This window comes from Chlorella variabilis (genome assembly GCF_000147415.1).
Source record: "Chlorella variabilis unplaced genomic scaffold CHLNCscaffold_28, whole genome shotgun sequence".
Lineage (NCBI taxonomy): Eukaryota > Viridiplantae > Chlorophyta > Trebouxiophyceae > Chlorellales > Chlorellaceae > Chlorella > Chlorella variabilis.
The window spans coordinates 365,366-377,006 of record NW_005435060.1 but is presented as its reverse complement, the minus strand read 5'-3'; the positions used below and the strand labels follow the sequence as shown (position 1 = coordinate 377,006).

General features: G+C 66.8%; 3 protein-coding genes across 3 annotated transcripts in view; 1 reads left to right on the top strand and 2 right to left on the bottom strand.

Moving 5' to 3' along the window:
- Positions 1-531: 531 nt before the first annotated feature.
- CHLNCDRAFT_140068 (hypothetical protein) lies at positions 532-2,707 on the bottom strand (the record flags this gene model as incomplete). The annotated part of the gene is made up of 7 exons (XM_005843615.1): positions 532-624; positions 789-907; positions 1,077-1,183; positions 1,439-1,574; positions 1,789-1,972; positions 2,254-2,378; positions 2,647-2,707. 7 exons carry the CDS (start codon positions 2,705-2,707, stop codon positions 532-534), a joined length of 825 nt encoding a protein of 274 aa, XP_005843677.1.
- A 379-nt stretch (positions 2,708-3,086) lies between these two features.
- CHLNCDRAFT_140067 (hypothetical protein) lies at positions 3,087-7,035 on the bottom strand (the record flags this gene model as incomplete). The annotated part of the gene is made up of 14 exons (XM_005843614.1): positions 3,087-3,176; positions 3,343-3,404; positions 3,657-3,717; positions 3,879-3,954; positions 4,166-4,309; positions 4,457-4,513; positions 4,740-4,787; positions 5,127-5,233; positions 5,484-5,534; positions 5,720-5,835; positions 6,048-6,154; positions 6,447-6,509; positions 6,789-6,846; positions 6,987-7,035. The coding sequence occupies 14 exons, from the start codon at positions 7,033-7,035 to the stop codon at positions 3,087-3,089; spliced, it is 1,089 nt and encodes a 362-aa protein (XP_005843676.1).
- Positions 7,036-8,367: 1,332 nt separating this feature from the next.
- The window catches only part of CHLNCDRAFT_140066 (hypothetical protein), a gene marked incomplete at both ends in the record, with an annotated part of 7,156 nt that continues 3,882 nt past the window's right edge, over positions 8,368-11,641 (top strand). The window contains 12 exons of the mRNA XM_005843672.1: positions 8,368-8,526; positions 8,795-8,841; positions 9,112-9,212; positions 9,367-9,428; positions 9,664-9,718; positions 9,862-9,920; positions 10,118-10,238; positions 10,402-10,499; positions 10,793-10,867; positions 11,125-11,221; positions 11,427-11,553; positions 11,607-11,634. Of these exons, the coding sequence (XP_005843734.1) occupies positions 8,368-8,526; positions 8,795-8,841; positions 9,112-9,212; positions 9,367-9,428; positions 9,664-9,718; positions 9,862-9,920; positions 10,118-10,238; positions 10,402-10,499; positions 10,793-10,867; positions 11,125-11,221; positions 11,427-11,553; positions 11,607-11,634 (1,029 nt within the window). The remainder of the gene's footprint in view (positions 8,527-8,794; positions 8,842-9,111; positions 9,213-9,366; positions 9,429-9,663; positions 9,719-9,861; positions 9,921-10,117; positions 10,239-10,401; positions 10,500-10,792; positions 10,868-11,124; positions 11,222-11,426; positions 11,554-11,606; positions 11,635-11,641) is intronic.

The following is an 11,641-nucleotide window of genomic DNA, read 5'->3' as shown; positions in this document are numbered from 1 at the left end:
CCACCTGTACACGCCATCTCTGCTGCTTTGATCGTTGCTAGGTCCTGGAGGTGCTATGGATGAACCAGGCAATGTGGGAAGTCTGCCTCTTCTTCAAACAGGGCATTATTCGGACATTCAGATGTGGGGTGCGCCACGGAGGACAGCCGCCCCGTTGTTGGGGAGCTTGAGAACGGCGATCGCTTCGTGTTCCGAGGTCTGCCCGACATATGCTACGATCAAAGCAGAGCCGCTGCTGGCTGCCAACCCGGCTGTCAGACATGCCAAGCGTGTGCCACAGGCAGCCACCGACAAACTCCTCAAGCCAACGGCTTGCGCCAAACCAGCGTGCATTTACCAGCGTGCAGGCGGATGATTAGCGCCAGTCTCTCCGGTGGAGGCAGCCCCCGCCACCTTCCCCCGCCACCGCCGCTGGTGACGAGGAGTCTGCTGTGTTGGCGACCGACTGCACCGCAGATTTACACGTGCAGAAGAGGACTGTCGCCACCACAGATGCAGCCAGGCCTCTGGGAAGCGCCGCTCGCAGGGTCGTCACTCCGCCCCCGGCAGCTGGAACGGCGGTGGGATGGAGCCGTCCACGTCAGTAAAACCGTACTGCCTTGCCAGCTCCGCCACAAGCAGGACCTATAGGACAGAAAAGAAACGGTTCCAGAAGGGCAATGCATCAGGAGCCCGGGAGACAACGCAGCCAGCACAGAAGAGTATGGGGGGGACGTCGCAGCCAGCACAGGTGGACCCTCACACCACAGGGCCCCTGGAGTGCGGCTGCTGTTGGGCGCCGCCCGCACCTGCCCGCTGTGCCGCAGCACAGCGGCGTCGCCAGCCAGCGCCGCCACCGCCCTGCCCAGGTACTCTGGCGTCTCGCTGCCTGCCGCAAGCTCGGGCACCTCCCGCCAGTGCTGCTCGTCTGCGGCGGCAGCAACCGGCAGGTGAAGGGTGGCAGGTGAAGGGCGGGGGGGCTGGCACCGTGCTTGAAGTGTGCATGCCCAGGCCTGCAGTGCATGCTGCGCCTGCATGCAGACACCAGCACATGTTGCAGCGTGGCCAGCCGGCCCGCCACGATTCGCGCAGCGCACCCGTCTTGTATGCCTGCAGCACCCGCTCGGTGCGCATGTGGCCAGGGGAGAGTGCCACGGATGCCACGCCCATCGGCCGCAGCTCCTCGCCAAGGCAAAAGGCCAGCCTGCACAGCAACAGCGCCACGGCAGCAGGCAGGACGCGGAAGGCGGGGAGGCGGGTGGCGGCGGACAATCATGCGGTACTGGCATGAGAGCAGGATGGGCTGAGAAGCTGGGGGCGTTGCCCGGACGCCATGCAACCGCTTTGGTGCGGCGCCTGTCGAGGAGGGCTTTGCTCAGGTAAGCCTCACGCCAGCCAGCCTCGCGCTAGCATCAACCCCAGCCACGAATTGTATCCCACAGTCATCAATGGGAGTCACCTGTTGAGGCTGGCCTTAGCCAGATCATAATACAGGTTACCCAGGTAAGGGCTGCTGCCGCCACCAGCGCCAAACGACACGCTCACAATCAGGCCGCTGCCCTGCGCCGCCATCAGCCGCGCCGCGTGCTGCGAGGCTGCAGCGGCAGGCCGGGGCGGTGGGGGACTCGCAAGCACGCAGAGGTAGGCGCTGGCGGCGGCTGCACCAACCTCCCTCCGCAGCTTCCTGACAGCCCTGCGCTGCCAGCCCAGCCCGTCCAGCCCTCCACTGCCCCTGCGCACTGATGCCACCCTCCCATCCAGCTCAGCCCAGCCCGGCCGCTCCAATGAACCTCCTCCCTGCCTGCTCACCTACCAGCGCCGCCCGCACCCCCGCCACAAACATAGAGTCCCAGTACGCCGCAGCCTCCACCTCCCAGCTGGGCGTGCCCCAGTCTGCCTGCAGCCGAGGCAGCTCGTTGCCACCCCAGGCCGCATTCACCAGCACATCTAGGCGCCCCTGCTCCCGCTGCACGCGGGAGAAGAGCGCCGCAACCTGCGGGCCGTGGTGTGTTGGGACGGCGGGTAGCGGTGAGGGAGCAGGCGGGGAAGCGCGGGAAGCCACATGGTGCAATGCAGTACCCTGGTAGTACCTGCCGGGGCAGGCAGGCAGGGTGGGGGCAATGTGCGCGATGCCGTCGCCCACGGCAAGCTCAGCAGGCCCCCCCCCCCCCGCTGTAAGGTAAAGCAAGGTCAAGGTCGCTGTGAGGCTCTCGCCTGCTCATCAGATGTGTGGTCCACAGGCACCGCCACGCCGCGCCCCCCTCGCCGCGTCACCTCGTCTGCAGTGTCCTGCACCGTGCCCGCAGCTCCGTCCGCCGGCGGCGCCCCGCCCCGCACGCTGCGCCCTGTCACATACACAGTGGCGCCGGCGCTGCCCAGCGCACGCGCCACGCCGGCACCTGCACGTGCGGGCGGTGGGTGCGGGGGGCGGGAGGGCTGGGGGAGCTGCCAAGTGGCTGGGCCGTTGCAGGTGGGGGCATCGGCGGCATGGAACGGATGGGTTTGTGCGCCCACGTAGGCTTTTGCTGAGGCGCTGGCTCCCAGGCGTGCCGAAGTCCCGAAGTCCCGGACTCGCCTGCGCCCCTGCTTGCTCCCGTCACCACCGCCACCTTGCCACTGAGTGCTACCATTGGTCATCACAACACATCGAATGCTGGGTCCTCGCACAGACATTTCTGTGCCCTGCCAGCTTGGCGTGTGCTGGCGCCCGCACCGCCACATTCTCCATTCGCAGATGGGCTGGCTGCTGCAGATGATTACAGTGTGGCACGCACTGCACAGGTTTTAGGGTCATGCGATATCAAATGAGTGGGAGAGGGGTGGCGCAAGCGGCAGCCGGAAGTAGGAAGGGGATCAGGGGCGGGGAGGACCAGTTCTGCTGAGGGAGGTGTGCGCCCGGCGGCGGGCTGCACCGAAAAGCAGTGACGCAGGTAACGGAAGGGGAGGGCAGTGTGGGGCAGGTCTGAACTGCGTTGCTAATACATAGACGCTACGCAAGCCGAAGAGGGGGGCATTCATACAACGGGAGGTGGCAGCTGCCGGAGCAGCCCCCGGCGTGCAGCCAGCGGTGGGAAGGCCGCCGCGCAGCAAGGGGGCCGAACAGGGCTTCAGTGCACGCCGTTGGCGTGGCCATTGGCGTGGCCGTTGGCAGCCAGCCCGTTGGCAGCCTTGCCATTGGCGGCCTTTCCCAGGGAGTTCTGCAGGCGGAATGGCAGCACCAACAGCGTGAAAGTGGTGCGTAGGGGCAGCCCTCGGCATGTGCCCTCCTGCGCTGCCGCAGGCGTGCAGCTGCTGCTGGCAGACAGGGCAAGCGCAGACGGCAGGGAGGCAGGGGGAGTAGGGCCTTCAGGCTCCGCCACACACCTGGATCAGGCGGGAGGGCGGCATGGGAGCGATGTCGATGCAGGTCGCGTCGCCCGGGGAGTCTGTGAGGGCCAGGGAGCAGGGCAGGGTGCACCAAGCCGCTTAGCCGGCAGTACCAGCAGTGGCAGCGGACTGAATGAGAGCGGCGGCAGCAGCAGCGGTGGCAGCGGCAGCGACGGCAGCAGGATGACGGCGGCAGCAGCAGCAGCGGCAGCAGGATGGCGGCAGCAGCTGCGACGACAGCAGGATGACAGCTGCTTCAGCAGCGGCAGCGGCGGCAGCAGTATGACGGCGCGGCAGCAGCGCGCAAGCACCCGCATCTCGGGTCAGCGCCTCCGACAGCGCCTTGGCCTTCTCCGGGGCGGCGGTCCAGGTCTGGGTGGAAAGTGAAGGGGCAGTAAAGAGGCAGTACAAGTCATGCCATGCCGCGCTTTTCCGACACCCGGTTATATACCGCCAGCCGCCACTGAAAGCAGGCAGCGGATGCGGTACAGGCAGCTGCAAGCGGTACACGTGTGCGGTACAGGCTGCCCCACCTTGTAGAAGTCGAAGGGGCAGGCCGCGTGGCCGCCAGGGCCCTCCGACGTGTAGCCGCGGTGCATGAGGTTGTAACTGCGGGGCAGGGGCCAGGCCGGGCTGGGTTGATATGATGTGATGCAGCGAGGGCAGCTGGTGATGTGGCATGGTGCAGTGCGGTGCTGCGTAGTGTGGGGGTGTGGCTTCGCTGGTGTGGCGGGCGCTCTACCCGCCTGCTTCCCTTGCCAATTGCCGCACACACACACACACACACACACCACCACCACCACCACCACCACCATCTCACATATGGTTCTCCGCGGTCCAGTTGCGGCGGGCGTTGCGGATGGCGGAGAGGGAGAGCTCGCTGTAGGTGGCCTCGTCCGGGCTGGTACCGCACTCTGCCAGGGTGGTACCGTCAAAGGAGATGATGTTGGAGTGGCCAAAGTAGCTGCGGGGAAGGTGGGGCGGGTGGTGTGGGTGCAGCGATGGTGTGGGCGCGGGTGAGTGCACGCACGCGTAGCAGGCGCCTCAGCGGCCGCCGCCGCTGGGTTGGCAAAGGGCGTGGGGTTCACAGTGTTGAGGCAGCCCTGCCCACCTGTACACCAGGTCGCGCCCCGCCATGTTGGCAACCGCCACATAGGCGTTGTTCTCCCTGCGCCGTAATGGAGCAGAGGAAGAGGCATGTGGGCACCAGCCAGCCAGCCGGGCGGCGAGCCACGCGCACGAAGCCGCTGCGCAGCCTGGGGGCTGGGGAGGGTGACCGACGCGTGCGGTGCCACAGCCCGGCGACGCCGCCTCCAGCCACGCGCCACCCCGGCAATGGCGCGCATGTCCACACCGGCGCCAGGCCAGCCAGCACAGCCGCCGCCTGCGCTCACCAGGCCCTGATCTTTGCCACGTTGATCTGCTGCTCCTTGGCGGGGTACCTGCAGTTGGGGGCAGGGGCCAGGAGGAAGGCAAGCATATGAACCAGGCGGCCACACAGGTTGCCGGAGGAGGCACGCTGGAACGTGGAGGGGAGGCTGCGCTGCGCTGCCAGCTGCGCCCTGGCCCCTTCGTCCTGATGCGGCGACTGCCGGTCTGGCGCGTGCCGCCTCAAACAGCGGGCAGCGGTGCGCAATCAACAGCAGCCCAGTGTGCCGACCCAGAGGGCAGCCGATGCAGGCTTGATGAGGCGCATACCCTCCCTCCCCCGGCTCCACCCCCACCGCAACTCCCCACACACACCGCACACCCACACCGCCACCACCGCCAGGCCAGCTCACATGTAGCCCTGGATGCGGACCAGCAGCTCCGCGCCCTTGAAGGTCAGGTCCCGCCCGATCTCAGGCATGTTCATGTCGTAGCAGATGCAGCCGCCCACCACCAGGCCCTGGGTTGCGCACGAGGTGTGGGGAGGGGAGGGGCAGGGAACGCCGGTAAACATACAACACAACACGGAGGCAGGTAGCAGGCGCAGGTAGCAGGCGCGGGGCCGTGTGGGAGGGTGGGATTGGTTGGTGGGGGAGGGGGGTGCAGAGCAGAATGGCTGGGCAGCAGCGGCAGCGGTGGCACCAGCAGCACCAGCCGTGGCGGCGGCTGCGGCGGCTGCAGGGCGGGCGTGCCTTGGGCCCGATGGCCACGCTCGTCTCGTGGCCCGCCGTCCAGGGCTCCTTTGGCACCCACGGGAAGATCTGCGGCAGAGGTGTGTGTGTGTGATGGTGGTGCAAGTGTGTGTGTGCGCGTGGTGGCGGAGAGCAGTGCGGAGGTATCTGCCACAGCGCGCCCCCGGGGCTGCCCACCGGACCGCCAACCCGTCACCACCGACTGTCCCCGCCCCATGCTCGGCACTGCGCGTGCCGCCCGTACCGCTCCTTACCTTGCGGTACACGTGGTTGATCTCGCCCTGGTCCGTGATCATAATGAGGGTGTTGTACGGGTTTTTGGCAGGGTCCGGGTGCTTCTCGCCAGTAAGGCTGAAGATGCCATACACGCCTGCAGGTGGATGGTGGGGCGAGTGTGGTGGTGGTGCGAGTGTGTGTGGAGTGGTGGTGGTGGTGGGGGGGGCGATTGGGGGTGCAGGGCGTCCACTAATGCCGGTTCGCCTCATCTCAACAGCCAGCGACGCTGACAGCCAGGATCCAGAATGGTGGCTTGCGCATGAGTGCAAATAGACGAGCAGGCAGGGAGGCGGGCAGGCAGCCCACCGTTGTCCTTGCAGGCCTGCTTGAAGACCTCCACCTCGGGGCCGTCCAGGGTGGTGGTCAGCTGGGACCACAGGGTTGGGTGGAAGCCCTGGGTACTGTACTCTGGGCTGCAGCAAGGGTGGGGCAGGCCGGGCAGGCAGCCGGTGAAGGCAGGGCCAGAACGCAAAGACAGAAAGGAAGGAGGAAGGGGAGGAAGTGGAGGCAAAAGCCGGGTGAGGGGCCTGGTGGGGCCGGTGTCAGGCGGCATGCTGCCCGCATGGGCAAGCGCTGGCTGTCACCGATGGTGCTTGTGGCACTTGGCAGCTAAGCACACGGAAGGGGAAAAGCACAAGTGGGGTGGGGGGGCCAGCATGCCACAGCCGGCCCGCGGTTGAGGATGCCCAAATGCGGCCTGCTCACAAGATCACAAGGTCCAGCCCCGGGTACCCGCGCTTCAGCCCCTGCACCGTGGCTGCAATCTTCCTGCGTGGGCAGGGAAGGGCAGGGCAGCGCGGCAGGCGAGGCAGAACGGCAGGTGTGGGGCAGGCAGGAGTGGGAGCCACAGCCGCTCGCTGCTGGCACGCTGCTGGGGCAGCTGCACAGCAGCAGCCGGCACCTGGCCAAGCGCACCGCTGGCGGCCCCCAGGGCCGGCAGGTGCCACACCGCACACACTGTCCGCCGATGTCGGCCCCCGGCAGCTGGCGGCACCTCCGCGTGACATCGCTTTCCACATGCCATCGCAAACACACCCCATTGCTCACTTGCAGTTCTCCATCACATCCTCCCGGGTCTCGCAGATGGGCACGCGGTAGTTGACCACTGCGGGGTTGACCACACGCAAAAGACAGGCGCAGGTGGATGCAGAGACGGCATACATGGCAGACGGCGGCAAGGCAGTGGGCTAGGTGGGAGTGGCGCAGCCGCCAGCACGGGTGGTGGACCAGGCGGCGGGGCGCTACCTGCCACTCCAACGGTGTCAGGGCTGGAGGAGATGCTGCCGACGGGCATGGTGCTTGGATGCAAGAGCGTAGAAGGTGCGGCCTGCAGGGCGCATGCAGGCGCAGGGGCGCAGCAGGGCCACGCGCAAAATCGGCCCCTGGGCGGCGGCAAACAGGGTGGCAGTGGCGGCGGCCATGTTGGGTGCCCGGCCGCCGCCCGCTCACACATCCTGCCATTGATCGTCTGATCCCTGATATCGCAGCAGAAGGCCCAGGCGGCCCCCCCCTACTCCGCGGCTGCGACGGCCTTAGCCCGAAACCCTAGGGGGCGCAATTGCGCACTGCCACCGCGTGTGCGCCCATATAGCCGCTGTTCTGCCCTCTTCAGAGAAGCAGCAGGGTGGCTGCCCCGCCTGCCGGTGGCAAACAGCCACCCACCCCACACATGCAGTCCTCTCACCTGCGTTTGTGGAGCCGGAGGCCGCCTGAATTCGAGAGCGCAGGTGCACCAAGCTGAGTTTTGACCGGTGTTACTGAGCACGTGGGTGGGTTGAGGTGGCATGGCGCAGGGGCCACCCGGCTGGCGCCAGAGCTTGCAAACTGGCTGCCGAGCATTCATGACCCCTGCCCCCGCTCCTGCAGCATACATGTGTAAAACACATCCAAGCTCTAAGCTCCCCACATGAAGGCTCCATCGATGGATCCTGCATGCCGAGTCGGCGGCGGCCTGGCGGTGCGGAGGACTGTCTAAGCTCTGCCCTCTTGGCAGCCTCCCAGCCGGCAAGCCTGCTGGAAAACTTGTATACATTGATATTCAGTCATCAATGGCACATCCATGGGAGGAGCCCTGCGCTGCCCCAGCTCACGGAATGGGGGAGTTGTCACCATGCAGCACTGCTTTCAGCTCTCGGCCTCCAACAGCAGCCATCAGATTCCCATGTTAATAAACACCATATCCTTCATGCAATGCTCTGCAATTTAAATGTTGCATGAAGATTACACGTTGGGTGGACAGCGCGCTGCTGCCTGCCGTAGGCGGCGGCCACCGCCACCGTACCGCGCCGCCCGGCTGGATGTACCTCCTCACACATCCCTCCGACCCGCATTGTCACCGCACTTCGATCGCCTGCTACTACTGCACCGTCTGGTCCAGGAGCAGCGTGGCATGCTGTTGAGGCAAATGGCTGGCCAAGTTCTCCGCTCGCTTACGGCGGTGAGCGGGCCGGCTTCCATATGCGAGCTGCAGCGCAGATGGCAGATGTGGCTATGAGCGCCTCCCGGCAGCCTCCCGTGCGAGCTTCTAGACCTGAACTGAGGTGGTGCACGATGCATGTCCCTGCTGCAGGCCACCACCACCGCCCGCCCCGCCACTGCTGCAGCATGCACCCCCGTGCGGGCTCTCATGGGCCGGCCGGGCCGGCCAGCAGTGGCCGCCGCCGCCGCCGCCGCCGCCGCCCGGGCTACGGCCGCCGCTGCCAGGCTGCAGTCCCGCCAGGCTCGCCGCACCATCTGCGCATCTGCAGCCACAGCGGAGGCTGAGACGTTCCAATATCAGGCCGAGGTTTGTGCCAGCTGATGGTCTCGGGCTGATTTTCAGTGGCGCCGGCAGGCGACCGCTTGCAGGCCCGGAAGCTTCTGCCGCCTCTGACGGCCGCGGCTGGCATAGCCGGGCTGGCAGCTGCATTGTGGTCTGCAGCAGACCACAGCCACTGCAACGCAGCAGCAGCAGCGGCGGCAGCAGTATGATTGATTGGCGGCGGTTGCTTGGGCAGTTGTGCCGCGGCCCTGCCCCCGCCACCCACACTCGTACTGTGCATCCGCCGCTGCAGGTGGATCGCCTGATGGACCTTATCGTCAACTCCCTCTACTCCAACAGGTGCGGCAGCTTCCGGGCAGCTGCATCGATCCCGCGGCTGCAGTGGCGGCGGGGCCAGCAGCGGGGAACTCAGCCGCTGCCGCTGCCTGCCTCCGCCTGCGGCCCAGCGGCTTGCCGACTCTCGGCCAAGCCCCGCCTCCCTCTCCCCTTCCCTCCTGGCTCCTCCTGGCATCCGGCTGCCCTCCCTCGCTGCGCCCCTGACTCCCCAGCTTGCGTTCATCCCTCCTCTCCTCCGTCCTTTCCTCCTGTACCTTTCCTCCTGTACCGTAGGGACGTGTTCCTGCGGGAGCTGGTGTCCAACGCATCTGATGCCCTGGACAAGATCCGGCTGCTGGCGGTGCAGGAGGTGGACGAGTACAAGACGGGCAGCGGTGGGTGGGACCAACGCGTCGGGCATCGTGCTGTGTGTGTGTGTATGCACGTGTGTGTGGGCGATGTTGTGCGTGTGTTGGGGGGTAGGGAGCAGGCTTTGCGGGGGGCGGGTCTGCCTGCTGAGCATTGGCACAATGCTGCCGCCGCCTGCAGAGCTGGAGATCCGTATCCGCGCCGACAAGGAGGCCAACACGATTGTGATCGAGGACACGGGGGTGGGTGGCCGCCTGCCGGCTTTCGGTCGCCTTCCGGCTGGCTTCCGGCTGGCCCAGCTTCTTGCCGCCTGCGCTTTGCCGCCTGCTCCTTGCTGCCAGCCTGCACATGGCTCTCCCCGGCTTTGGCCAGGGCCCCAGCCTTCCGTCAGCCTGGGGAGCGCGCAGCCGTGCGGCAGCAGGAAGGGCGTCCTGCCTGCTGCCGTGCCTTAAAGGCTGGGCTGGCGTGCTGCTGCAGGTGGGCCTCAGCCGTGAGGAGCTCATCAGCACCCTGGGCACCATTGCCAAGTCAGGTACGCACCGCAGCCCTCGTATGTACTGCAGCCCTTGTACGCACTGCAGCCCTCGCATTTGCTGCAGCCCTCAACCCGCGTGGGCTGCCCTGCCTTGCGCCGCGCCATCCTAATGGCAGCATGATGGCTGGCTGGTACCGCAGGTACCGCCAAGTTCATGGAGGCGATGAAGGAGAAGCACGACGCCAACCTGATTGGCCAGGTGCGGCCGGCCTACATGTGGCATCCTGCACCTAGGGAGGGCTCCTGCGGCCTGGTTGCTGCTGGAGTGTTGCAGCCGCCCAGTAGCTGCGTTGTCACATGACCAGGCCCTGGTCAGCTCTAGCCTCCTTTGAACCCTCCCTCTGTCTGGCGCGGGGCTCGATGTACCGCCAACTGTACCGTCTGTACTGCCTGCAGTTTGGCGTGGGCTTCTACTCCGCCTTCCTGGTGGCCGACAAGGTGACCGTGTCGACCAAAAGCAACAAGGACGACAAGCAGTGGGTGTGGGAGTCGGCGGCCGGGGCACACAGCTACACGAGTGAGTGGGCGTGTGGCTGTGCGGCGGCGGCCGGTGTAGACTCAAGCTGCTGCTGCCGGTGTACCCGAGGGGATGCCCGCCTGCCTCCTGCCTGCCTGACTGCCTGTCTCCCGCCTTACGGATTCCCTCTTGCCTAATGCCCCTCCCCCTCACTCGCCTACAGTCAAGGAGGACACGGCCGCCGACATCCCACGCGGCACCCGCATCACCCTGCACCTCAAGCCAGATGCCACCGAGTTCGCCGATGCGACCAAGCTGCAGGTGGGCAGGGTGCCAGGCTGGAGGGAAGGCCTGGGCTGATGGGAGCCTGGGCTGGTGAAAGGCGGATGGATCGGCGTGCCCGGAGCTGGGAGCTGGAGAGCCCGCGCTGCATGCTGCGGGACCGGGCCTGCGCCCGTGTGGGGCTGCTCGTGTGGGGCTGCCTGGCAGGCCCCACCATCCAGAGCGCCACCTGCGCAGCTCGGCTCGCTGGCCGGCTGGCGAGCCCCTGAGCCCGCCGGTGATGTCGTTGCTTGTACCGATGGTACAGCATGTACTGTCATGTACCGCCGCAGGGCCTGATCAAGCAGTACAGCGAGTTCATCTCCTTCCCCATCAAGCTCTGGGTGAAAACCTCCAAGCCTGAGCAGGTGGGCGGGGCAGTGCATGGGTGCACAGCTGGCGGTGGTGCTGTGTGTGTGTGCGAGAGTGTGGTGGGTATGGGGTTGTGCTGGCGCTGGGTGGGGAGCGCTGCGCGCAGAGCTGGCAAAACAGAGGTGCCTCCCTCTTCGCGGCAAGCGGAGTGGGTGGGGGCCGGCTGGGGTGCTTGCTGCTTGCGTCTTGCTGCGCGTGTGACGGCCCAGCCGCCTGGTACCGGCCCATACCGCCGCCCGCCTCCCAACCGCAGGTGGTGGATGAGGAGGCGACTGCCAAGGCGCAAGAGGAGGCGGATGCTAAAGCCAAGGAGGAGGGCAAGGAAGAGGGGGCGGAGAAGGTGGCGCCAGGTCAGCGACGACGAGGCCGGGCTGCCGCTCACGTGCAGCTGGGCTTGCTGCCGCCGCCCTTCAATGACACGGAGAGGCTGGCAGTGGCCGAGCGCCAGGGCTCCTGCCTGCCTGCTTGCCTGCTCAGCGAGGCTCCCGGCATGCCGCCGCCGCAGCATGCGAGCCACACATGCCTCCTGCTCGCCCCTGGCCCGTGGTCCTGCAGTGATGAAGACCGAGTACCGGGAGGAAGCTGAGTGGAAGGTGCAGAACGACAACAAGCCGCTGTGGCTGCGCCCCGCCCGCGAGGTGGGCAAGGAGGAGTACGACGCTTTCTTCAAGACCACCTTCCGGTGAGGGGCCTGTGGCGTGGGGGTGTCTGGTGGGTGTGCTGTCTTGCGTGCAGTGTTGTGTGTGTGTGTGTGCGCGCGCGCGTGCGCA